This window comes from Bufo gargarizans, chromosome 2, assembly GCF_014858855.1.
Source record: "Bufo gargarizans isolate SCDJY-AF-19 chromosome 2, ASM1485885v1, whole genome shotgun sequence".
NCBI lineage: Eukaryota > Metazoa > Chordata > Amphibia > Anura > Bufonidae > Bufo > Bufo gargarizans.
In genome coordinates, this window is record NC_058081.1 from 718,742,011 (window position 1) to 718,769,137 (window position 27,127).

Below are 27,127 nucleotides of genomic sequence, written 5' to 3' on the forward strand. Positions count from 1 at the left end.
GACATTCAAGGGGGGTGAACTTTCAGGTTGGGATTAAAGTATGGTTGTCCTCCAAGAATCTATCTCTCAAGGTAGCTTCTAGAAAATGTGCTCCTCGTTTTATTGGACTGTATAAGATCACGGAGGTGATTAATCCGGTATCGTTTAAGTTAGGGCTGCCCGAGTCGTTCCACATTCATAATGTATTTCATAAATCTCTACTTAAAAAGTATTTTGAACCTGTTGTACCGTTGAAAGCCTCGCCTCTGCCGGTTCTTGTTAGTGATGCTGTCGAGTATGTGGTGTCTAAGATAGTGGATGTCAGGAGAGTGCGTAATTCCTTACAGTACCTGATTCAATGGAAGGGGTATGGACCCAAAGAGAGATCTTGGGTACCCGCCAGGGAAATTTTTATTTAGAACACCCTGAAAGACCATCGCCTAAAGTCTTGGGTACAGTGGCCCCTCGTAAAAGGGGGGGGGGTACTGTCACGGGGCGCCAAAGGCGCACTTGGTCTCCCATCAGCCACAGACCTGCTGCTTAGCTTCAGAAGAGAGGATCTGTGTTTGGCCTCGTTCCCAGGGTGGCTTTGCTAGCTAGGAGGCTCCCTGCTTCTAGGTCTGCCTTGAGCACCGAGCTGATCACTCGGTGCTCGACTTGTCTGTCTGTCGGTCATGTGACGCTGGCCACGTCACATGACCCTCAGAACCCACTATAAATACAGGCAGTTTGCTGGCCACAGGTTGCCTGTTAATTCTAGGTTCCTGGCTATTTGTTGGACTACTGAATACTCACCTGATCCTGTTCCCTGACGATCCTTTGCCTGCTCCTCCTGTACTGCGCATCCGTCCTGGTATTGTGACCTCGGCTCCCACCTGACTACTCTTTGCGGACTCCTCTGGTACTTCTCTACTCTCCTGGTATTTGACCCCAGCTTCTCCTGACCCTTCTTTGCTTAACCCTTTGTACTGCGTAGCTCTCTTGGTTCTGACCCGGTTCGTTCACGTTCTTTATTTTGTCTTGTCTGTCTTCCCTGCACATATCCTAAGTAAGGGACTGTCGTCCAGTTGTCCCCTGTCATCAGGACTCGTGAGGTAAGTAGGCAGAGCCAGGGGTGAGGGTGGAGCGCAGTGGTCACTATCCTTCCCCCTGTGTGTGTGTGTGTGTGTGTGTGTGTGGACGTGACCGTTACATAAACTAACAGATTAATTGGGAATGTGGCAGCAAGATGCACATGGTGATTACACTCAACCTGTACTGTCCCTGCAGTCTCCCTATGCTATCCCTACAGTGTCTAACAGCTCTCCCTATGATCTCCCTGCACCCAGCTTGCACTCTCCCTATCCAATATCATACAATTAAAAGCTTTCTGCAACACTGTCTGTAGTGCATAAGCGCTTTTCATGTCTCTCTCTATGCTCTGCACACAGTTAAATAGCAGAGTCCACGTGAAATAAAGTTTTTATAGGACCGTGACATCACAGTGGATGGCAATCTGCTGATTAACTAGTTGCTGAGATAGATAAAATCTGATTTGTTTCCGCGAAGAGCAAGGAAATTCGGCTTTACAGTGAATCTAATTTATCCTAAACTTCTAATTGAATTCCACTTTTGATGCTTCGATTCGCTCATATATTAATGTTGATATCTCTGAGTTAGCATTTTTGTGCCGGGGTGTCTTTTGAGATAAAGTGAACAAGTCTTGCGTGTGAAATTGACATTTGGTTTAAAAAAAAAAGTGCTTGTGTCAAAGGTTAAAATGTAATAGAAGTTGGCACATTATACTGAATTGTTGGTGTGTCTGGTGTTAGCTCTCTAAATTTTATTTCTCTTTATAGCATCCAACATTTTATTTGTTTCTTAGAGACAGTTTTTCAATTTTTTCGAATTTATTAGATATATATTCTTGACATTGATAAAAATCTTTTTTTTTTTTAAACAAACCTATTTTAATGCATAAGCTTTTAATTAAATATTCTACTCCGTTTTATCAGCTGTATTGACCTTCGGTTAATCATGTCTATCATCCCAGTAGATTGCATTTTAACCCCTTAAACGTCAAAATCATAGCAGTGAGCAGGTGTAATTACACGAAACCATTCAATTTACTTCAATTGGCTTTTTCCTATTCAAGTTGATGTTCTATCTATTAAGTCAATCTACCTAACTAAATAAATATATCCCTAACCTATCCCTGCAAAACCATAAGGTGGCTGGTAGAGTTGAGCGAACACCTGGATGTTCGGGTTCGGAATCCGAACCCGACCCGAACTTTGTCCCGAACCCGAACCCCAATGGTTTAGGAACTTTTCGGCACTAAAAAGGCTGTAAAACAGCCCAGGAAAGGGCTAGAGGGCTGCAAAAGGCAGCAACATGTAGGTAAATCCCCTGCAAACAAATGTGGATAGGGAAATGAATAAAAATAAAAATAAAATAAATAAAAATTAACCAATATCAATTGGAGAGAGGTCCCATGGCAGAGAATCTGGCTTCACGTCACTCACCACTGTAACAGTCCATTGTCATATATTTAGGCCCCGGTACTCAGGCAGAGGAGAGAGGTCCCATAACAGAGAATCTGGCTTCAGGTCAGCAGAGAATCAGTCTTCTTGTCATAGCAGAGAATCAGGCTTCACGTCACCCACCACTGTAAATGTCCATTGTCATAAATTTAGACCCCGGCACCCAGGCAGAGGAGAGAGGTCCCGTAACAGAGAAGCTGGCTTCATGTCAGCAGAGAATCAGTCTTCATGTCAAAGCAGAGAATCATGCTTCACGTCACCCAACATTGGAACAGTCCATTGTCATATATTTAGGCCCCGGCACCCAGACAGAGGAGAGGTTCATTCAACTTTGGGTTGCCCCCGCAATATAATGGTAAAATGAAAATTAAAATAGGATTGAATGAGGAAGTGCCCTGGAGTACAATAATATATGGTTAAGGGGAGGTAGTTAATGTCTAATCTGCACAAGGGATGCACAGGTCCTGTGGGATCCATGCCTGGTTCATTTTTATGAACGTCAGCTTGTCCACATTGGCTGTAGACAGGCGGCTGCGTTTGTCTGTAATGACGCCCCCTGCCGTGCTGAATACACGTTCAGACAAAACGCTGGCCGCCGAGCAGGCCAGCACCTCCAAGGCATAAAAGGCTAGCTCTGGCCACGTGGACAATTTAGAGACCCAGAAGTTAAATGGGGCCGAACCATCAGTCAGTACGTGGAGGGGGGTGCACACGTACTGTTCCACCATGTTAGTGAAATGTTGCCTCCTGCTAACACGTTGCGTATCAGGTGGTGGTGCAGTTAGCTGTGGCGTGTTGACAAAACTTTTCCACATCTCTGCCATGCTAACCCTGCCCTCATAGGAGCTGGCCGTGACACAGCTGCCTTGGCGACCTCTTGCTCCTCCTCTGCCTTGGCCTTGGGCTTCCACTTGTTCCCCTGTGAAATTTGGGAATGCTCTCAGTAGCGCGTCTACCAACGTGTGCTTGTACTCGCGCATCTTTCTATCACGCTCCAGTGCAGGAAGTAAGATGGGCACATTGTCTTTGTACCGTGGATCCAGCAGGATGGCAACCCAGTAGTCCGCACACATTAAAATGTGGGCAACTCTGCTGTCGTTGCGCAGGCACTGCAGCATGTAGTCGCTCATGTGTGCCAGGCTGCCCAGAGGTAAGGACAAGCTGTCCTCTGTGGGAGGCGTATCGTCATCGTCCTGCGTTTCCCCCCAGCCACGCACCAGTGATGGGCCCGAGCTGCGTTGGGTGCCACCCCGCTGTGACCATGCTTCATCCTCATCCTCCTCCACCTCCTCCACATCCTCGTCCTCCAGTAGTGGGCCCTGGCTGGCTACATTTGTACTTGGCCTCTGCTGTTGCAAAAAAACTCCCTCTGAGTCACTTCGAAGAGACTGGCCTGAAAGTGCTAAAAATGACCCCTCTTCCTCCTCCTCCTGGGCCACCTCCTCTTCCATCATCGCCCTAAGTGTTTTCTCAAGAAGACATAGAAGTGGTATTGTAACGCTGATAGCGGCGTCATCGCCACTGGCCATGTTGGTGGAGTACTCGAAACAGCGCAACAGGGCACACTGGTCTCGCATGGAGGCCCAGTCATTGGTGGTGAAGTGGTGCTGTTCCGCAGTGCGACTGACCCGGGCGTACTGCAGCTGAAACTCCACTATGGCCTGCTGCTGCTGGCACAGTCTGTCCAGCATGTGCAAGGTGGAGTTCCAACTGGTGGGCACGTCGCATATGAGGCGGTGAGCGGGAAGGCTGAAGTTACGCTGTAGCGCAGACAGGCGAGCAGCGGCAGGATGTGAACGCCGGAAGCGCGAACAGACGGCCCGCACTTTATGCAGCAGCTCTGACATGTCGGGGTAGTTGTGAATGAACTTCTGCACCACCAAATTCAGCACATGCGCCAAGCAAGGGATGTGCGTCAAACCGGCTAGTCCCAGAGCTGCAACGAGATTTCGCCCATTATCGCACACCACCAGGCCGGGCTTGAGGCTCACCGGCAGCAACCACTCGTCGGTCTGTTGTTCTATACCCCGCCACAACTCCTGTGCGGTGTGGGGCCTGTCCCCCAAACATATGAGTTTCAGAATGGCCTGCTGACGTTTACCCCGGGCTGTGCTGAAGTTGGTGGTGAAGGTGTGTGGCTGACTGGATGAGCAGGTGGAAGAAGAGGAGGAGGAAGCCGAGTAGGAGGAGGAGGCAACAGGAGGCAAAGAATGTTGCCCTACTATCCTAGGCGGCGGAAGGACGTGCGCCAAACAGCTCTCCGCCTGGTGCCTAGCCGCCACTACATTTACCCAGTGTGCAGTTAGGGAGATATAGTGTCCCTGGCCGTGCTTACTAGTCCACGTATCTGTAGTTAGGTGGACCTTGCCACAGATGGCGTTGCGCAGTGCACACTTGATTTTATCGGATACTTGGTTGTGCAGGGAAGGCACGGCTCTCTTGGAGAAGTAGTGCCGGCTGGGAACAACATACTGTGGGACAGCAAGCGACATGAGCTGTTTGAAGCTGTCTGTGTCCACCAGCCTAAATGACAGCATTTCATAGGCCAATAGTTTAGAAATGCTGGCGTTTAGGGCCAGGGATCGAGGGTGGCTAGGTGGGAATTTACGCTTTCTCTCAAATGTTTGTGAGATGGAGAGCTGAACGCTGCCGTGTGACATGGTTGAGATGCTTGGTGACGGAGGTGGTGGTGTTGGTGGTACATCCCATGTTTGCTGGGCGGCAGGTGCCAACGTTCCTCCAGAGGCGGAGGAAGAGGCCGAGGTGGCAGCAGCAGAAGAGGCCGAGGCGGCAGCAGCAGAAGAGGTAGCAGGGGAAGCCTGAGTGACTTCCTTGGTTTTAAGGTGTTTACTCCACTGCAGTTCATGCTTTGCATGCAGGTGCCTGGTCATGCAGGTTGTGCTAAGGTTCAGAACGTTAATGCCTTGCTTCAGGCTCTGATGGCACAGCGTGCAAACCACTCGGGTCTTGTCGTCAGCACATTGTTTGAAGAAGTGCCATGCCAGGGAACTCCTTGAAGCTGCCTTTGGGGTGCTCGGTCCCAGATGGCGGCGGTCAGTAGCAGGCGGAGTCTCTTGGCGGCGGGTGTTCTGCTTTTGCCCACTGCTCCCTCTTTTGCTACGCTGTTGGCTCGGTCTCACCACTGCCTCTTCCTCCGAACTGTGAAAGTCAGTGGCACGACCTTCATTCCATGTGGGGTCTAGGACCTCATCGTTCCCTGCATCGTCTTCCACCCAGTCTTGATCCCTGACCTCCTGTTCAGTCTGCACACTGCAGAAAGACGCAGCAGTTGGCACCTGTGTTCCGTCATCATCAGAGACGTGCTGAGGTGGTATTCCCATGTCCTCATCATCAGGAAACATAAGTGGTTGTGCGTCAGTGCATTCTATGTCTTCCACCGCTGGGGAAGGGCTAGGTGGATGCCCTTGGGAAACCCTGCCAGCAGAGTCTTCAAACAGCTTAAGAGACTGCTGCATAACTTGAGGCTCAGACAGTTTCCCTGGTATGCATGGGGGTGATGTGACAGACTGATGGGCTTGGTTTTCAGGCGCCATCTGTGCGCTTTCTGCAGAAGACTGGGTGGGAGATAATGTGAACGTGCTGGATCCACTGTCGGCCACCCAATTGAGTAATGCCTGTACCTGCTCAGGCCTTACCATCCTTAGAACGGCATTGGGCCCCACCAAATATCGCTGTAAATTCTGGCGGCTACTGGGACCTGAGGTAGTTGGTACACTAGGACGTGTGGATGTGGCAGAACGGCCACGTCCTCTCCCAGCACCAGAGGGTCCACTAACACCACCACGACCATGTCCGCGTCCGTGTCCTCTACTAGATGTTTTCCTCATTGTTATCGTTTACCACAACAACAAAAATATTATTTGGCCCAATGTATTGAATTCAAATACAGGCCTTTTTTTACAGACTCTTAACACTATCTGGCTATCTATTTAGGTACCGTATTACTCTAATACAGGCACAGCAGTAACCACAGATTTAGCTGAATATAAATTTGATGCCTATTATTTAGGCGCTGGGTGACAGGTATACGTTTACGGACAGAATTAGACTTGGATATGCACAGTAGCGTGTGTGTGAAGTTATTGAGAATGACCCTATCAGCACCTTGAATCTAATATACCCTTTTAGGGATAGATTTAAAGTAGCCCTGATACAGCAGAAACCACTAATTTAGGAAATTGCTAAGTTGGGAATTGTATTGCAACCCTGAACAAAAATATATCCTTTGCCAGACAGCAGACAGTATTACAATTGGCTGGCCACAGCTGAAACACCAAATTTAGGGTACTGCTATTTTGGCAATTGTATTTCATCCCTCAATAAAATAGCAAGCACAGCCAAGCCCCTGATGTAGGATATAGACAAAAAACAACCACACTATTGAGGGTTAAATGCACTTGGTGACAGGCTTAGCTTGCCCCTGATGTAGTATATGGCCAAAAAATAACCACACTATTGATGGTTAAATGCACTTGGTGACAGCTTGACCCTGATGTAGGATATAGCCAAAAAACAACCACACTATTGAGGGTTAAATGCACTTGGTGACAGGCTCAGCTTGCTCAGTAGGCATGGCTGTGACGGCCTCTTGGGGCAAGTAGCATGACGCTTGTTGATTGACTGCTTTGCAGCCTTTCAAAAAGCGCCAAGAAAGCGATGAACACCGAACCCGGACTTTTACGAAAATTCAGTTCGGGTTCAGATATACAGTTCGGGTTCGCTCATCCCTAGTGGCTGGCTTATGTCTGTAATTGGTGTCTTGCAATGGCGTCTATGCTTCACATACAACCAATTGCCTAATAGGTCAGCCGATATCCTGCACCCTGGTTGGCTAACTGTCACCGCCACTTCTGTGAGAATGTCTGTTAGATGTTCTTCTCTACCTGCATGAAGTTCTTTGTTTTGGTTTCACTTTGTCATCTCCTTTCCTTCTCCCAGCTGTCACCTATTTACACTAATTGTCTGCCTTTATATTTCCTCCCATACTGCCTCACTTTGCGGTTTATACTTCTTCCTGGATTGTGTTCACTGCTGGAGGCTGCTTCTGTTTCCTTTATTTGTGTTTTCTTGCTGGCTTGATTCTAGGTGACCCTGACTCCGTCCGTATTAAGTGCAGGGAGCCGGTGGTCGTGTCCCCTCACTATTATAGGGTTTTCAGGTGTCATATAGTATTAGGTACATGGGCATGCAATCGTCTACCATAAAGACCTTTGCATGGGCATAGCAGTCAGGGAGAGCTCTAGGGGTTTTATAGGGCTCACCCATATGCTCCTTAGTTTGGGATCAAGCCAGTCGGATGTTTATTTATAAGTTCCAGCTTTCTGCAACCCCATCCGTGACATTGACATACTGTCTGCATAGTAATGTGGGCAAGCCTGCTAGCCAGGGCTTCTCCCAGGATTATGTAACCCTTTATTTTAATCTCTCTCCCTGTTTCCTGTAGAAGTAAAATGGCCAGTGTAGTTTTCCACATTTTATTCAAAGTGAATTGTTCAGAATCGTCAGAATCATCTGATTAGTTTAGAATTAATTATCTCATCTTTTTGTTGAATTTTCGACTCGTACACATGCTTACTGCTTGCACCAGAGTCCCATTGAGTCACCTGCCAACTACACCAGGACCATCCCAGGAGGTAGCCTTCTGGTTGTTAACCTGCAGCAAAGTCCAGATCCCTGTACAGGGTTTATTGAGTGAATATCGTTGAAGCACCATGATGATGCCCTTTAGAGTAAGCCCTACACCTAACCGGTTAGTTGGCACAGAGGGTACACAGTCACTGAGAACTTGTCACCTACTGTTTTAACCTGCGGCAATAAAACTAAGATTGTTGACAGAAATATATAACCTCAACAATATAAGAGGTAAACATTAACTTTTCTTTACAGTGATTAAGATCCTTCCATGTTCCACCCAAAAACCTATAAATTAAGAACCTCAACCAAAGTCACTCCTATCCTGTCTTCAAAGGGTGAACATGAACTCTCTGATTGGAATTGTCCTCCTCTCAGCTCTTGCAGAAGCAAGTAAGTTTTTGGAAACATCGTAAGACCTGAATTATTTGGCTTTTCCTACACTTTAGTAGTTATGAATTAATTCATAATATTGTAAATAATAATAATGGTAATTTGTAGGACAGATCTTACCTTTTTCCTGCTCATGGTGTGAGATGAGCTGCTAAACATCATTCTCAGATGCCATTTATCTCACTAATGATACAAAAGAAAAAAAAGTGCAGGGAAATTGTGTAATATGTGATCAATGTCCTAATTGACATCTTTTTTAGGTTACACACAGTGCTCATACAGTTACTCTATCGCCTCACAATGCTCAGACAACAACATCACTTGCCCATTGGGACAGGTGTGTGGATCCTCAAATAAAGAAACCATAGCTGGTGAGTTATATGTCCTCAAGGCTCTGTCTTGGGACCACTACTTGTCTCCATTTATACAGTAACTTTGACCTGGGACAGCTCATATATTGGCAAAGCTTTCACTACTACTTCTATGCTGATGACATTTAGATCAACCTCTGTGGCCCAGGTGTCACTTTACTGCTATCTAGCTATATTCTACTTCTCTTGCTGTAAAAAAAAAAAAAAAAAAAAAATCTTCATGGAGATAACCAGCTTTCTTCTATATCCATCATATCACTCAATCCCTCAATCACAGTTATTGGCTCCACACTTTCTTCCCTGTCTTTCAACCTGCCCACCCAAGCCCAGATCACCTCTTTCAGCCTCCAAAAACATTTCTCAAATTTGCAACTTCCTCAACCCCAAGCCATCTAAAATGCTAGTGCATGCTCTCATTATCCCAACTAGACTATTGTAACATTCTCTTTTGTGGCCACCCATCTAACAGTCTTAAACCCAGTGTTGAGCGAATTGAAGCATCTGAAGTGTAATTCGATCCGAAGTTTAGGAAAAATTCTATTTGCAACTAATCAGAATTTCCTAGGCGCTTTTTGGAAAAATTCACTTTGTGGTAAATAATTTTTCCTAAAATGGGGGTGATGTGTCACACAGTGAAAGTAAGAAGCCTGGGAAGAAGAGATCACCCATAATGCAGTGCAGTCGGACAATCAGCAGTTAGCCAGTCCCTGTGATGTCACAGCCCTATAAAAATCCTAATCCTGCCCGGTCTCAACAATTTTACAGTGTACTGAGCATAGGGAGAGATGTGCTAGAGAAGAGACAGTGTTTAAAAAAGCTTTAATTGTAGAATCTTGGATACAGAGACTGCAGGGACAGTGTAGGGAGATCATAAGGAGAGTTTTTTCAAACTGTAGAGAGCATAGGGAGACTGCTGGCACAGTGCAGGCTCTGAGTAATCAGAAGCTGAAGGGATCCATAGGAGACAGCTCAGTTTGCATTAATCCCTGCACAGAGCTATCTAATTAAATAGTGTCCACCTTGCTTAATAGATAAGTGATTCTATTACTCCTTGCTTCTTAAATTTGGGTGAATAAGCTGTCAAATTAAACTGTTATTGGAGTGTCCGACTTGTTTAATTGATATGCAATTCTATTATGCTTTAATTCTCAAATTGTGGCAAACTACTAGTGTATTTTAACTGTTATTGGGGAGTCCCCAGGACCAGTTTTACACAAAATGTGGCCCTGGGCAAAATCAAAAGAGGGGGCCCACATCTTGTATGAATGTGCTAAAAACACAGTCTGAAGTATGACGACCCCGCCGATCAGCTGTTTGAGGAGATGGCGCGTGCTGTTCACTGCTGCTATCCCATAGACATACAGCAGCAGAGCAGGAAGAGAGAAGGTAGACAGCACATGAGCACAGCGCACGCCATCTCCTCAAACAGAATAAACCCGGAGAACGTCTGGAAGTTACCCCCAATACTGTGCCTGTTGTGTGTCCCCCACGTCCACAAACACTATACTATACACCCAGACTGTCCTCATTAGTAATGGTGCCCCCAATATTTATAATACTCCCCAAGATAGCCCCCATTAGTAGCAATGCCCTCCATATTGCATCAAATAATATTAACACCCCTACAGTACTCTAGTAGTAATAATATAACTGTAATGCTCCCAGTGGCTCTAATGTCCTCCTGTAGTGCCCCCCACTAGTTCCAATATATAATGCTCCCCCCATAGTGCCAGAATATATATATATATATATATATATATATATATATATATACAGTACAGACCAAAAGTTTGGACACACCTTCTCATTCAAAGAGTTTTCTTTATTTTCATGACTATGAAAATTGTAGATTTGCACTGAAGGCATCAAAACTATGAATTAACACATGTGGAATTATATACATAACAAAAAAGTGTGAAACAACTGAAAATATGTCATATTCTAGGTTCTTCAAAGTAGCCACCTTTTGCTTTGATTACTGCTTTGCACACTCTTGGCATTCTCTTGATGAGCTTCAAGAGGTAGTCACCTGAAATGGTTTTCACTTCACAGGTGTGCCCTGTCAGGTTTAATAAGTGGGATTTCTTGCCTTATAAATGGCGTTGGGACCATCAGTTGCGTTGTGGAGAAGTCAGGTGGATGCACAGCTGATAGCTGCTTTTTTCTTGCCATAATACAAATTCGAACAGTCTATTCAGTAGGACTAAGTAAATAAGCAGCAGACACATCTCTAGAACAACTGTTAAGAGGAGACTGTGTGAATCAGGCCTTCATGGTCGAATATCTGCTAGGAAACCACTGCTAAGGACAGGCAACAAGCAGAAGAGACTTGTTTGGGCTAAAGAACACAAGGAATGGACATTAGACCAGTGAAAATCTGTGCTTTGGTCTGATGAGTCCAAATTTGAGATCTTTGGTTCCAACCACCGTGTCTTTGTGCAACGCAGAAAAGGTGAACGGATGGACTCTACATGCCTGGTTCCCACCGTGAAGCATGGAGGAGGAGGTGTGATGGTGTGGGGGTGCTTTGCTGGTGACACTGTTGGGGATTTATTCAAAATTGAAGGCATACTGAACCAGCATGGCTACCACAGCATCTTGCAGCGCATGCTATTCCATCCGGTTTGCGTTTAGTTGGACCATCATTTATTTTTCAACAGGACAATTACCCCAAACACACCTCCAGGCTGTGTAAGGGCTATTTGACCATGAAGGAGAGTGATGGGGTGCTGCGCCAGATGACCTGGCCTCCACAGTCACCGGACCTGAACCCAATCAAGATGGTTTGGGGTGAGCTGGACCGCAGAGTGAAGGCAAAAAGGCCAACAAGTGCTAAGCATCTCTGGGAACTCCTTCAAGACTGTTGGAAGACCATTCCAGGTGACTACCTCTTGAAGCTCATCAAGAGAATGCCAAGAGTGTGCAAAGCAGTAATCAAAGCAAAAGGTGGCTACTTTGAAGAACCTAGAATATGACATATTTTAAGTTGTTTCAGACTTTTTTGTTATGTATATAATTCCACATGTGTTAATTCATAGTTTTGATGCCTTCAGTGTGAATCTACAATTTTCATAGTCATGAAAATAAAGAAAACTCTTTGAATGAGAAGGTGTGTCCGAACTTTTGGTCTGTACTGTATATATAAATATTCCCCTGTAGCGCCGGTATATAATGCTCCTCCATTCTTTCCCAGTAGTGCCAAGTATATATGATTTCCTTCCCCCATCCCTGGTGCCCCCAGCAGTGTGGACATTTAGTATAAAGAAAGAAAAAAAAAACTGCCTCCTTCCCGTCCCCCCGCCGCAGTTTTATCTGTGGCTTGTGTTGCTGCGTCCCGATGCATGCGTTCCCAAGGACATCACCACTCCTGCACCGGGTCTCACATAATGACGTCATCACGCAAGACCCTTTCTATATAGTGCATTTAGGTAGTGCAGCATTTGTTTGCGGTTTTGCTGCGTTACCGTATCTACACAGAGTGACAAACGCTATTGGAACAAATCATTTCTACTGGTGTATTTTACCAGTTGCCCCCCCCAAAAAAATAATTGAAGCAGGGGTGTTATATACCAATAATATACTTTCTATATAGTGCATTTAGGTAGTGCAGTATTTGTCAGTGGTTTTGCTGCATTACAGCATCTACACAGAGTGAAAAATACTATTTGAACAAATAATTTCTACTGGTGTGATTTACAAGTTGCCCTCTGAAAAAACTGATTAAAGTGGGGTGTTATATACCTTCTTCCACAAATACTGCTCTTCTATAGGGACTTTTGTCACAGTTTCATTTTAAAAATGACAGGCAGAGGAACGGGCAGGCCATTCCGCAGGGGTGGTAGGGGTTGGGCAGGTGCACCAGGCCGGAGCCTAAGTGGGAAGTTGCAGAAGGTGCGTGTGATTACGTAGAAGAACCCACCAGACTTGGTTAAGTGGCTCACTGAGCCTTCCACTTCTGCACCCTCCTCATCCTCTCTATCTGTACAGTCTTCGCTTTCTGCTGTGTGCACCCCCAAAGACACCACCACCATATCCCCTCTGCTCGAGTTCTTACCGATGCGCAGCCATTCTTGGCATCGGATCAGGAAGAGGAGGTATCAACGGTCGCCACCCAGCAGTCTGACGACAGTACCCAGATCAGCCCAAGGAGGGTGGTCCCTGCTGTTGCTGCCTACTCAGAGATCTCTAATGTCAGTGGTTGTGAATCTGATGATGTCGATGGACGTCACGTGGGTGCTCACAAGAGAGGAAGAGGAGGGGAGATCAGATGGAGAGACTGAGCAGCAGATATGGAGGAGAAGGAGGAGAAGTAGGCAGAACTTACAGTGCACAGGAGGCAAAAAGCAGACTGCTAATGTATCTGGAACAAGACCTTCACCATGCACGGTCACAATTGGCGCTCCCAGGACGCTAGCATATGGCTCTGCTGTGTGTTTTTTTTTTTTTTAAAGTGTCCTCTGCTGACAATAGTGTTGCCATCTGCAGCCTGTGCTGTCAACGCATAAGTCGCGGTAAGCCCAACACTCACCTAGGGACGACTGCTTTAAGAAGGCATCTGGCCTCCCATCACCGAGCCCAGTGGAAGCAACACCGTGAGAACCCGCAAAGCCACACTCCTGGCGCTCCCCGTCCTGCCTCTTCTCCTTTTCCTCTCTCCTCCCAGTTGTCCTCCACTCCACCTTCCACCATGTCGTTGTCGCGTTCATCTGGCAAAAGGCAGGCTTCCTTGCCCCAAATGTTCGAGCGAAAAAAGATGGTGACGCTGGATAACCCTCTTGACCAACGGGTGACCTCTGGCTTGTCAGAACTGCTAGCCCGCCAACTACTGCCATATAAACTGGTCGACTGAAAGGCCTTTAGAAAATTTGTGGCCAAAGGTCCCCGGGAGGAAATATTTCTCCCAGAAGGGCATCCCAGAGCTAGATGGCCACATTCAGCGGCAAGTGAATGTATCTCTGGCACACAGTGTCGGTGTCAAGATACATCTGACCACAGACACGTGGAATAGCAAACATGGGCAGAGAGGTATATAATTTTTACTGCCCACTGGGTGAACCTTCTAATGACCGTCAAGATTGCAACCCGTGGCACCAGTGTAGATTTGATGTTACCGCCACGGATTGCATGCAGGCCTGCCTCTTCTTCTCCTCCTCCTACTCCATCCTCTGCTCCGCCCCTCAAGCTCCCCAGAACCTATTTGACGTGCCAGGTGAGACGTTGCCATGCTATGCTGCGTCTGTTGTGCCTGGAAGCCAAGAGCCACATCGGTCCTGCACTCCTTTCAGCTTTGCTGTCACAGGCCGATCAGTGGCTAACCCTGCTCAATTTGACAGTTGGTAAAGTGGTGTGCGACAACGATGCCAATCTGCTGAGCGAGCTGAAACAGGGCAAAATGACACACGTGCCATGTATGGCACACGTCCTGAACTTAGCCTTGTAGTGATTCGTTGCCAAATACCCTGGGGTCCAGACATCTTGCGGCAGGCCAGGAAAATCTCTGGCCATTTTAGAAGATATTACATGGCCATGGCTCGCCTTGCTGACATTCAGCGGCGACACCACCTGCCCATCAGGCGTCTGATTTTTGACTGCCCAACGCGATGGAACTCCACCTTATATATGCTTGATAGGCTGCTCCAGCAGAAACATGCAGTTAATGACTACCTGTACGAACTCTGCAGCAGGACAGGTTCTGGGGAGCTTGTTTTTTTTTCACCGCACCAGTGGCTGCTCATGCACTACACATGCAGACTTCTTCGGCCATTTGATGAGATCACCAAACTGGTCAGTCGCTGCCAGGGTGCCATCAGTGACATCGTACCTTGCGCTTTTTTCTGGAGTGTGCATTGAGTCGTGTCATTGATCAAGCCGTGAAGGAGCAGGAGCAGTAAGATGAGGAATTGGCAATGCTGGATGAATTCCCAGGGGGGCTACTTCATCTGAGACAAGTCAACAACAGGAGTCTGAAGAGGAGTCAGAGGAGGAATGTGCCGGGGCAGAGGAGGAGCAAGAAGAGCAGGGTTTAAACTTTTCTGGGATCCCTGGTGTTGTCCGTGGCTGTGGGGAGGAAACTGAGGACGACATTATCCTGGACGATGAGCAGGAGCCAGGCCACTCCACCGCTTCTAATTTAGTGCAAATGGGGGCCTTAATGCTCCATTGTTTGAAGCGGGACCCCCGTATAAAAAGCATAAAGGGCAAGGACCAGTACTGGGTGGCAACGTACTTAGACCCCCGGTACAAACACAAAATGGCGGAAATGTTACCACCATCACAGAGGGCTGTAAGAATGCAGCACTTCCAGGCCTTGCTTCGAGATATGCTGCATTCTGCTTTTGCAGGCGCTGGCAGAGGAATTTTCACTCTCAGAGAAACTGTTGAGGGTACCAATCCAACAGCGCATGCAAAAAGAGGGCGGTTTAAAGATGTGTTGGTCACTTCGGATAAGAGATCATTCTTGCAGCCAAACCATCGACAGCCGTCCTCCGGATCCAGCCTCAGGGAACACCTAGACCGACAGGTGTCTGACTACAAGGGTTAACGGCCGATGTGGACGCTCTGAGAAGTGATGAACCCCTTTACTACTGGGTGTGCAGGCTTGACCTGTGGCCAGAGCTGGCACAATTTTCCATGGAACTGTTGGCTTGCCCCTCGTCCAGTGTCCTGTCCGAAAGGACGTTCAGCGCAGCAGGGGGATCAGGATCGATAAGCGCACTCACCTAGCTCATGACAGTGTGGACTACCTCACATTTCTAAAAATGAATTAGGCATGGATCTCGGAGAAATTCAACACATGTAACAAGTCGACCACAATTGATTAAATTTCCTTATGACTGCCAACATATATCCGCCACCACCCAGAACCAATCATGGTCCCTGTCTTAGGTAAATACAGGGACATAAAAGGCCTTTTTATGTCCATTGAATGCCTAATTTTTGTGGCCTGTACTGGCCGACAGCTAAATTTTTATCCTGTGACCGCCTAATGTACCTCCAGCCACAGAATCCAAAGTTCTTTATTATCAGGTGAATGCCTATTGGCTAATTTTTGGGGCCTGTACTGGCCGACAGTTACATTTTTTATCTCTAGCCACATAATCACACCCCTGTCACTCATCTACCTCTCATTATGGTGGCGTATGAACCACATTCACCATAAGGACTTTCCAATATCACAGGGTCATGTGACTTTGCCCCCCACCCTGTACTATGCCCCCTTATACATTGTGCCCTCTTACCACACCCTGTGCAGTGCCCCTAGTCATTCCCTGTACTGTGCCCTCTTATACTCTTTTTTTTATCCGCTCACTGTACAGAGGTGTTATCCAGTCAATGTATGGCGGTGGTATCCAATAACTGGACGAGCATAACTGTATCCCTTTCCCTGCCGACGCCATCCTTTTTTAGACCTGGCATGAGCGGGAAAAATATGCAGATTGCGGTGCTAAGGACGTTTGCGCCACAATCTGTGTCAGGAATTCGCCTAACATAGACTTATTTCTATATAATAAATGATCACCTAATTGTATTATCATTCGGGGGTTGGGCTGATATCTTTATATTATATAGATTCTAGTGTATTATACTGTGCCCTGTATTTCCCAGTAGAAAATGATCCTTGGGAAACACAATCCTCATCCCTGACCACCAGGACCAGTTAGCTCTCTGTCAGTACATGGCGGCCTCCCCTCTCCGCCACGCTGCTCCGCTGTGTACTGGTGCTTATTCTGATGCTAGGGCTGGGTTCACATACAATTTTTGCCATTCATTTAATGCATACCAAAAATGCATGCGTTAACAGATACCTCAGACTGATGCCGTACAGTGGCCTCCGTTTACCATACATTTCCATGGAAAAGAAATGTACATTAACATATGCATTTTTTTAAATGCTGCACATTTGTATACATCAAACCGATGGGAAATAAAAAATTTTGAGAGTTTCCCTTTAAGACGCATAAAAATTGCCCCTGATAAAAAAACATATTTTTGCCAATGATCTCCCTCTGGTATATCACTGTCCATGTTGTGAGACTATTTGTGTAGTTCTAGTAAGTGTTTGCTGGCTTGCCACGAACCGTCCCGGCCGATGTTCGTCCATAACTAGTTACGAGTAGTCAGGAACGCGGCCATGAGACTGGTGAGGGTGACATAAATGAGGAGCAGGGAAGAAATAGATTGTACAGCTGTATCCTACCTTGCCCATATTGCAGGCTGACAGCCTGGGAGAGGCATATATAGGATATAGCTGGGTGCTACTTTGCCCAGATTGTAGGCTATAAGCCCAGGAGAGGCATGTTAGAGTAGGCCCCATCTGATTAGAAGCCACCTTGTCGTCTGGTAGATGGACTCAACATATTTTTGATCAATTATATGCGCAAAGAGTTTCTAGCTGCTTTTGCAGTAAGTATAGCCACCAAGCCGCTATTTTTATTCAGTGTTTACGTATATCTTTGTGCAATTGACTAGCAGTGTGCTGTTACCTGTAGTTCTACTAATCCCATAAATGAGGAGCACACAGTAGTGGATGATGTAATCGATGGCATGTGGGAGCTGGTTTAAGAGAGGGTTTCATCATCATCATCATCAGGGGGTGAGGGTGGCAGCTTGCTCGTGAGACAGAGGCAACATTTCCACACACCAGTGCCTGATGAATTACACTAGATCATTCTGGCAGTAATGTTCTGACTGCAGTGTGCTGCCACACCAGAACATTGTGAAAAATGGCCTGTTACTTCTGCTTCAGCCACTATTCTGATGCTGCCATCTGCCTGATGCCACTTACCTGCTGCCATCTTCTCCTACTGCAACCATCTTGTGCTTTTACTGCCACTGCTGTTGCCCCCCACCTCCCCACTCCTCATGCGGTTGCCACCCTCCCCATAATGTAACTGGGCCACACTGTTGACTCCTCATGCTGTTGCCTCCCTCACCACTCTATGACTAGGCCACTATGTTGACTCCTCATACAGTTGCCACACTTGTCACGCTCACCCTTCTGTGACTGGGCCACTGAGTTGACTCCTCATGCTGTTGCCATCCTCAACAGTCTGTTCTAGGGACACTAGTGTTCTTGTTTGGCCTTGTTGACATCACAGTTTATTTAATGCTCTCTTGATCCGTCAGAAGAACAGAAAAATGAAAACCCACAAAAATTGACCCACTTCTGTTTTTACCTAACAAATTCTGACCAAATACTGACCGTGTGAAGGCGGATGCTCAAAAGACAAGATCTCTTTTTTTTTGTTATTGTTCTGACGGATCAGAAGAAGGGAAAATAAATATTGATGTCAACATAAACTTACTGATGACACCCTCCCAACTCTGTGACGGCACCACTTGTACCTATTGCGCCAGTCTCTGTTCCCTTTGGGCATGCACACTTACCTGTGACCTCTTGACCAGTGCCGCCAGTGCAAAATCAGGAGCCAATCCTACTCTCAGATAAGGTATAATAAAAAGATCTGCACCTTCTTTGTTTTGGACCCGTAACTGACCAAATAAATGAAGTGTGAACTGAGCCTAATAGTAACACACGCCGATGCGCTCATCCATATGCGCACACTAACTGTTTCACTACCAGAAAGCACTAGCTATGTATGTTGCTGCAATGCACAATGATATACACTGGGATGTACTTTCCCTTCAGACCAGGAAATAGCTGATTTAACGTGCTAAATGACAAATTAATTCAGAACGAACCATTTTTTTTTTAAAAATTCAGCAAAGCGTCGACATCAAATTTTTGAAAATTTGGCTAATTTCTGCTTACGCCCCTTTAACTCTGCTGCCCAGTTAATCCACCTGTCTCTTGTTTCTCCTCCACCTTCTCCCCCCTGCCATTCCCTTCAGTAACTCCCCACTGCCCAATGAATTAATTTCAAAATACTAACAACAACAAACACACAACCGGTCTCCTCCACACATCTCCGACCTACACTCCCAATACTTCCAAACACATAATCTTCAAAGACTTCCTTTTTTGCTCTCCTCTTTTCTGATGCTCATGCAGCCCATCTATAAGATTTCTCATGTGCATCCCCCTACTCTGCATTTCGCTACCCCAGCACATCAGACTCTCCCCAGACATTCAAACCTTCAAAAACATCCTAAAAAACTACTCTTCTGGGAAGCCTACCACCTTCAATAAGCATGCTGCCACTACACAGCCAGATGAGAAGCTTCTACCCTCATCTCCTGTCTCTTTGGCTTTTGGACTGTAAATCCTCACAGGCAGGGTCCTCTCTGCCTCTGTATCAATCTTTCACAAAGGATGTCCAAATTTACAATATTTGTTTTTGTCTTATATTATGTATGTGCGCCCCTTTTCAGATGTACAATAATAATAAAGTACAATCACACAGACACTGAAATCCAATACAGCAAGGATGAGCGAACCAGTTGTAACAAACTTTGCAATTTTTCAGATGACATAGACAAACCAGAACCTTTTCAAGTTTGTCTTGGATGAATCCAGTATAATGGTGTGTAGTGCCATTTTACTGCACATGTCAGTAGGAAAAAACACTAGGGGGGAATAAAAAAGGGTCTCACATGACCCTGAAAGGAAGTAGGGATGAAGGCTTGCCCTGATTGTCTCACAAGTCGAAAGTCAGTCTAGATGAGCCAATCAGTGCTGCAGCAGACAGGGAGGTGCCAGAGCAGAATGAGCAGAACTTTATTCTGTGTTGGACTATGAATGAAGGTGGATGGGTCTTACAATGCCTGCCACAAAAATGAACTTAGTGAGTCAGGGAAGGTGAAAAATCAATGAAGCGTGTTGTATTCTACTGCCAGGGACAGTGAACAGAAATTATAGATTCAGAAAGAAGAAGAATTGTGTGTGTAATAGGGACAGGCAGGGAGAGCTGTCAGCCAGGGAGTGAGAAGTGAGGAGCTGAGGCTGGCTGTGCCTCCTAGCAGAACTGCAGCTGCTGCAGAAATCCTTTTTTATGGCTGTGGTTGGGGGGTGGAATAAGCTCAAAATGGTATAACGTGCTCTGCTATCACTCTAGCATAGCATATAGAATACCAGTGTGAACTATGTGTCAGGGCATCTCACAAAGTTTATTTTTTTAAGTTTGAAAAACCATATAATATCAGTGTTTGGTAATATTAGGGCTAAATCTATTTTATTTTCTCTATCTCCACCAAGTTAAATTTTTATTTATTTATTCATTTATTTTGGGTGTGGGTGTGTATGTTTGTGGGGGGGGTTATTGAATTTCAGGATATAGGTGATCACTATACTAATACACAGGGTAATGCACCACATCATCTGTGACTGATAACCTGATATTAAGCATCAGTCCTAGCCCCGTTTCTGTTTATGCTATATCTATACTACACTGTACTATAAGAACCCACCATGATATCCCACAGTCTGATAGAAGCGGCAGGGTGGGTGACAACCCCAATGATGATTGTGTGTTGGACAAGGCCTGGGAGCCGGATTGGGGTGCTCATGAGTTGGCAACATCAGAGGAGTAGTCATATTTGAATTCGCGATATTTCACGAATATTTTTTTGAATATTCATCGAATATTTGAAAATTCGAAAATTTGTGATTTTTTTTTCTTGAAAAAATCGGCAAGGTAATGATTGTGTAATATGCGAATATGCGAAATTACGAATATATATAACTATATTAGAAATATTCGCAAATTTTCGAAGTACCTATATTCGCGATAAAAATTCGAAATTCGAATATTTGTGATCAACACTACAGAGGAGGAGGTTGAAGATGAGGGCAATAAAGAGCAGAGACCACATACATTCCAAAGAACAGAAAGGGCCACGTCTGCTTTGGGATCTTCTGATGCCACTGATGCTGTTGGTGGATTAGGATCAATACGTGCCAGAGATAAACCAAGCTCGACTATCTCTATTTCGTGCAAGTATTTCCCATCTTTTTCTCCATGCTTCTCAAAGACAGAAGCATTGCCCTGTGCAAGCTGTGCAAGAGCACAATAACTTACATATTTAATTCCAGAAAATTCTTGTACAGTCACTCAGACTTCAGAAAGCTCGTTGGAAGAGCGAGTGAAAAGTTTTCAAGAAATCTACAGTAAGTCCAGTTGCCTTGATTTATTCTTTAGATATACCATGACCTGGATAAATAAGAACCTTCACAGACAAGAGCACAATAAGATTTGGGCAGGCAAACACAAATGTAAGCACCACAGCTCTATTAAACCGCACAAAGCAGCATCTCCCCATTCCATGGTCAAGTAAAGGTGGCAGTCGGCTACTGCAACAGGAGTTTGCTCCTTCTCATCATCACAGTTTGCTCCTTCTCACCATAACTGAATGCACGACCAGGAAACAACTCTACATGCCAAAGCTTAACTCCCACCTGTCCAAGTGCAGTTGCTGCTGTACCATTTGGGCGACCATTTGGTTGCCTTTAGGGAACTAATGGTGTGTGCTCAGCCTCTCTAGAAGATATCTAGCCTACATTATTTCTCCCAAAAAGCCATCTCTGCCTTGTACTCTCACATGACGTACAATGTGGGCTGCTCCCTGTGGTTCTCGCTGTGTAGCAATTGACACCTGGAGCAGCTCTTACGCCCAGTGACTGTAAATATCTTTCATGGCCAACTGGGTCAATTTTTTTTTTTGGTAGCGGCGAAGCAGCACCCTGGCAATAAGGCCAGGTCCTTTTGACCCCCCCATGTTTCTGTCGACCTGTTTCCCACACCAGACCCTTAACTTGCCCGTCCCCAACAGCAGTAGGCCACAGGGTAGCTTGCACTACCACTCATTCCTATCATATGTGTTAGGTCATGTGTTGACACACCATGTTGGAGCTGGACAAGAGTAGCTACACCGGCGAGCAGTTGCTAAAATACATCAAGCAGCAAAGAACACGTTGGCTGTCACCTCGTCGACTTCAACTGGGCAAGGTAATCGGTGACAATGGGTGCAATGCCCTGGCCACCCTGAACCTAGGTCAAATAAGACATGTTTCATGCATGAGGGACCATCATCAACCTAGTCATGCAACACTTTCTAAACAAGTACACTGGCTTGCACAAGGTACTGGCAAAGTAGAAGAAACTGTCCAAACATTGCAGACATTCCTACATGGCAACAATGCTCTCCTGGAATAGTCTGCTACTACACTGCTTAATCTGTGATGTGTCAACTGGAATTCGACAATGCCCATGCTCGAGTGTCTGTACAAACAGTGGAAAGCCATGAATGATTTTGTCATGCACCAGACAGCCTCAGCAGCAGGGAGAATGTGTTACTTTGAGATCAGGCAGTGGCAGCTCATCTGAGATGCCTGTCGGGTGCTGAAGCCCTTGGAAGAGGCCCAAAAATTTGTCAGATGGGACAATTGTGTCAATAACAATGTCATGCTCCTCATATGTGTCTTAGAACAGACGCTAATGCTCATGCAGGAGGGGCTGACACAGAAAGAGGAACAGCTTACACATCTTGCCGGCCCCCTATAGCTGTTGGGGACACACAAAGGAAATCTGCCATGGAGGAGGAGGAATCAGAGGTAGAGGAACAAGAGAATGAATATGAGGATGGCACTGGCCAAAACACCTAATCTTCTCAGTGGGTGGCGCAGCCGGAAAGAAGTGGCTTATTGGGCATGCTGACTAGAATGGCCACCTGTATGCTCATTTGCTTACAAAGTGACAGGAGTGTCGTTGACATCAAACAGTCTGATTACTGGTAGGGATGAGCGAATCGACCTTTGGATCCAAGATCTGAAGTTGATTCTCTCAAAACTTTGTTTTAATACTCTATGGAGACGCAGTTACTGGATGCTGTAAAAACACTGGAAAAGCAAGCAAAAAATTGAATAATGGGGGGGGGGTTTCTATAAGGGAAAGTCAGTTTTGGCTTAATTCACACCAAATCTATTGAATGTCACATGATAATTGATAAATATTGTGCATCATTAAAGGGGTTATCCAGGTAAAGATAATCCTCAGGATAGGCCGCCGATCAGCTGTTTCAAAAAGCCACCGTGCTCTCCAGGAGAAAATGGATAATTGTGGGGTGCATTCTTTTCTGTTACCCCCTGTAAAAATGAAAACCTTGGGCCTAAAGCAATATTTTCTCGTAATTTTTTTTTCTTTTTCATTTTAACAGCCAAGTGTTTCCAAATTCTATGAAACACTTGTTGGGCCAATGTGCTGACTACACCCCTTGACATATTTCTTGGGGAAGTGTAGTTTCAAAAAGTTGTTACTTTTTGTGGGTTTCCACTGGATGGGTGCATAAGAGGTCTTCAAATGTGACATGGAACCTGAACATTACAGCAGTGAAATCTGCTCTCCAAAATCAATATGGTGCCCTTTCCTTTCTGAGCCTTAATGTGTGCCCATACAGCAGTTTATTACCACATATGTTGTGTTTCTGCAAACTGTAGAATCAGGATAATAAATACTGAGTTTTGTTTGGCTGTTAACTCTTCCTGAGTTACAGTAAAAATTGAATTGGAAAATCAGCAAAATATGTGAAATTATAACATTTCTCCTCTATTCTCCTTTATTTCTTGTGGTACACCTGTAGGTTTCTAAAATGGGGTTATTTATAGGTGGTTTCTACTATATAAGCCCCACAATGTGACCTCATAACTAAAATGGTTCTTTAACCCCTTAGTGACCACCCATACATGGTTTTATGGTGGTCACTAAGGGGCCTTAGGCTGGGCAGTTGCTTTTTTACGGCAGCCCGTCTAAGCCCTGCACGGGTCCCCCGAGCAGCGGGGAATGGAGACCTGGCACTCACATGTCCCTGCTCTAACAGCCCGGACTGTCAGGAATGCCATTCCGGGCTGTTTAACACTAGAGATGAGTGAATCACAGCTGACGAAGTCGAATTCATTCCTAATTTAAGGAAAAATTAGAATCGGAACAAATGCTAATTTCCTCACGCTTCGTAGTAACGAATCACAATTTTTTCTAATATGGTGGCTAGCTGGCTAAAATGGTGGCTAAAATGCGGTTACACGTGTGAGAAAAGAGCAAAAAGGGCAGGGGAATTGAGTTTGGGGACACCCCCAATGTCCCGCAGAGGTGACCCTGGGAGAGCGCCAATCCACTGGGTGTGATGGCAGATGAAACAAATGGTGGAGATGTTGGAATACAGTACAATAATATCAAAAAAGTAATAAAAACAATGTATATAGGGTTAAAAATCACCACTGGTGGTGGGAAATATTTACTTCTGTATATATATGAACAATGAGATTCTACTCACTTCACGGGGGGGGGGGGTTTACTCGGATAAGCATAATACACTGGTAAACTAATACCCCCCCAGCCAGGATCGCTTCAAGATGGTGAAAGATGAAGGCAGCCACAGACAGGAAGCTTCTGTTCAACTTTCTTTTATTCTATTGTATAAAATCAGGCTCAACGCGTTTCGGGAGCAGTTTGCATGTGGTGTGGAAAGTGGGGGCTATATGTGGCCTGGGTGACGGGCTAAATCTGAGAAAAAAGTGCCAAAATGAGAGGGGCGTGGTCAAAAAAGGCGCCAAGATAGATGGGCGTATTCGGCGGCTTATATTGCATCACCTTTGGTGACGTCAGGAGTCCGAGTTGGCGATTGCGATGGGGCGCTTCTCTGCACAATGCGTGTCAGACCAGAATGCATTTGGAACCTACTGCGCATGTCCAGAAGTGGTGGCTGGGAACGAAGCGTTGTTCCAAGTTGGCTGTCAGAGTCAGCCAGGAGGATGCTTGTGCTGAGAATTCAGGTTGGGAGGGCATTAAACCTGTCATTTGGGGGGTGGATATGAGGACTGGCATGGGTGTTCAGATCGTGGCGATGACCCTTTTCGTAAAAAGTGTTTTTTCAAAACTGTTGATGGCTAAATAAGATTAAATTAAGATAATGAGTGTAATCGCAAATCCGATGGTGGTACAGAGAGGGAGATATAATCATGATGGTGATATTGGTAATAAAAATAAGAAAATATATAAATAAATATGTAAAAATAAATAAATAGAAATGAAAATAAAATTAAAATTCCAAATAAAGATAAACATATAAATATATAAATAATAAAAAATGGAAAGTATATACGGGGTCTATATATAGTTAGGGATTATGATAGAAAGATTACAAAAAAAGATGATGAATACATAATTACTACATGATGATGAAATGCTGAGTATTAGGACAAAGTGTTGTGGAGTGTGTATGGGTGCACGTACGTCAGGGTAGGTCACTCCGATTCTGAACAGATCTGTGTGTGATAGTGAAAGGGAGGGGAGGGGGACTGCATGTATTTAATAATTAGTATGTTCTAACATTTTGTTTAAGCCAAAGGGGTGAGGGTGTTCAGGTGATAGATCCAAAACATCTCTCTCTGGCAGAGCTGTCGGAAAGATGATGTGACCTGTTTGAGTGCGGTTACCCTAAGGCCAGTGGGGTTGCCTTCATGTGCTAGAGAGAAGTGTTGTGATATGCTGTGTGTTTGAATCTTCCTAGTGATGTTGGATCGGTGTTCGTTCATGCGTTCTCAGAGGGTTTGTGTAGTGCGGCCAACATAGTAATGGGTGCAAGGGCATTGGAGCAGGTAAATGATGTTTCTGCTACCGCAATTCATTGATTGCTTACCTATAGGATGTGGAAAGTCAATTTTTTCTTTGAATGTGTACATCATCTGGCAACATTTACATTTACGGGTACTGCATTTGAACGAGCTACTTGGTTCTTTCAGTGTTTTGTAATTCTGTGACATAAGAGGATTGTGTATCTTTGGACAAGATGGGGCCAACAAATTTTTGAGGGTTTTTGCCCTGCGGAAAATGAGTTTGGGTTGTTTGGGTATTGTTTTACCTAGTATCGGGTCTTTGAGTAATACGGGCTAATGTTTTTTGAAAATTTGTCTGAGTTTGTGATTCTGGTTGTATCGGGTTATGAGGCCTGGTCCGAACGGTGTCTCTTTAGTACCTTGGGTCGTGATTTTCAGTTGTAAGCTGTAATTTTCTTCATCTGACTGAACGGTATGTTTTGTTTTCCATTTGTGATAGTGTCTGCTTTTGAAGTCTTAGAAGCTGTTGGCATCTACTTTTTTGAAATGTGTACTGGTGGATATGATATTATTGCTGCTATTAAGCTGGAGGTCGAGGAAAGTGGCTTCTGTGGTATGGGACTCGAAGGTGGAGTGTAGGTTCCATTTGATTTGGTTAAGTGTCTCAATGTATGTACAGAGGTCTATGTTGTCTCCCTGCCATATTAAGATGATGTTGTCAATGTATCTTTTGTAAAATACGACATTGGGGTGATTTCGTAGATTGAATTGGGATCCAAAAGCCCCCATAAAAAGGTTGGCATATGACGGCACAAATATTGTGCCCATGGCCGTGCCTTTTTCCTGAATGTAAAATTTGTTGTTGTATAAGAAGTAATTATTGGGTAAAATAAAATCAATCGATTTGAGAATAAAATCTTTTTGCAAGATTGGCATCAGGGTGTCTGTTTCTAAAAACTGTTTGGTCGCTTTTAGACCTATTGAATGTATGATATTGCTATACAAAGCCATAACGTCTAGGGTGGCCCAAATGTAGTCGCTTTGCCAAGAGAGCCCTCCTAGGTTTTGAAAGAGGTCTGATGAGTCTTTTAAATAGGAAAGGGGTGTGCTCACATACCTTTGAAGGATGCCGTCTATGTACTCTGACAAGTTTGAAGTCAGAGAATCTATACCGGAAATTATGGGTCTACCCAGGGGATTGGTGAGGGATTTATGTATTTTGGGGAGGTGATAGAACCGCGCTACAGTGGGGTGTGATATTTTATTAATGTTTGGGGGTTGGGTATACCATCTTTTATTGATTCTTTGTAATTTAAGGTCCATTAGACGGGGGATGTTTTTTGTGCGCTGAGGGCCTCATAGGTGTGTCCCCTCTATTTGGATTGGGTTTAGAGTTATGTGTTGGGCCTGTCGTCCTTGAGGTCTTAGTAGCCCTAGTGCCAAACATTGCTTCGGTGTAGGTCTTGGGTGGGGCGGTGTTTCCATAATTGTGTGTGTGATTTGAAGGGGGGAGGGGGGCTGTGTTCTTTGTGGTTAGGATGGTAGACGTGATGGGGGTCTTATTTGGGATGCGATCGGAATGGATGGATGTAATTGCATGGGCTTGGTTGTGGGATTTTCTTTCCCAAGTTCTAATGGAGTTTGTCTTATAGTCCTTTATGTCTCTGAGTAGTTTGGTGCATTTGGATCTCACCTTGTTGTAT

General features: G+C 45.3%; 1 protein-coding gene across 1 annotated transcript in view; it reads left to right on the forward strand.

The window, feature by feature from the left end:
• LOC122926361 (phospholipase A2 inhibitor gamma subunit B-like) overlaps positions 1–27,127 on the forward strand; it is a 107,978-nt gene that overhangs the window by 13,733 nt on the left and 67,118 nt on the right. The window contains exon 2 of the mRNA XM_044277735.1: positions 8,409–8,546. Coding sequence (XP_044133670.1) covers positions 8,498–8,546 — 49 coding nt within the window. The 5' untranslated portion in view covers positions 8,409–8,497. The remainder of the gene's footprint in view (positions 1–8,408; positions 8,547–27,127) is intronic.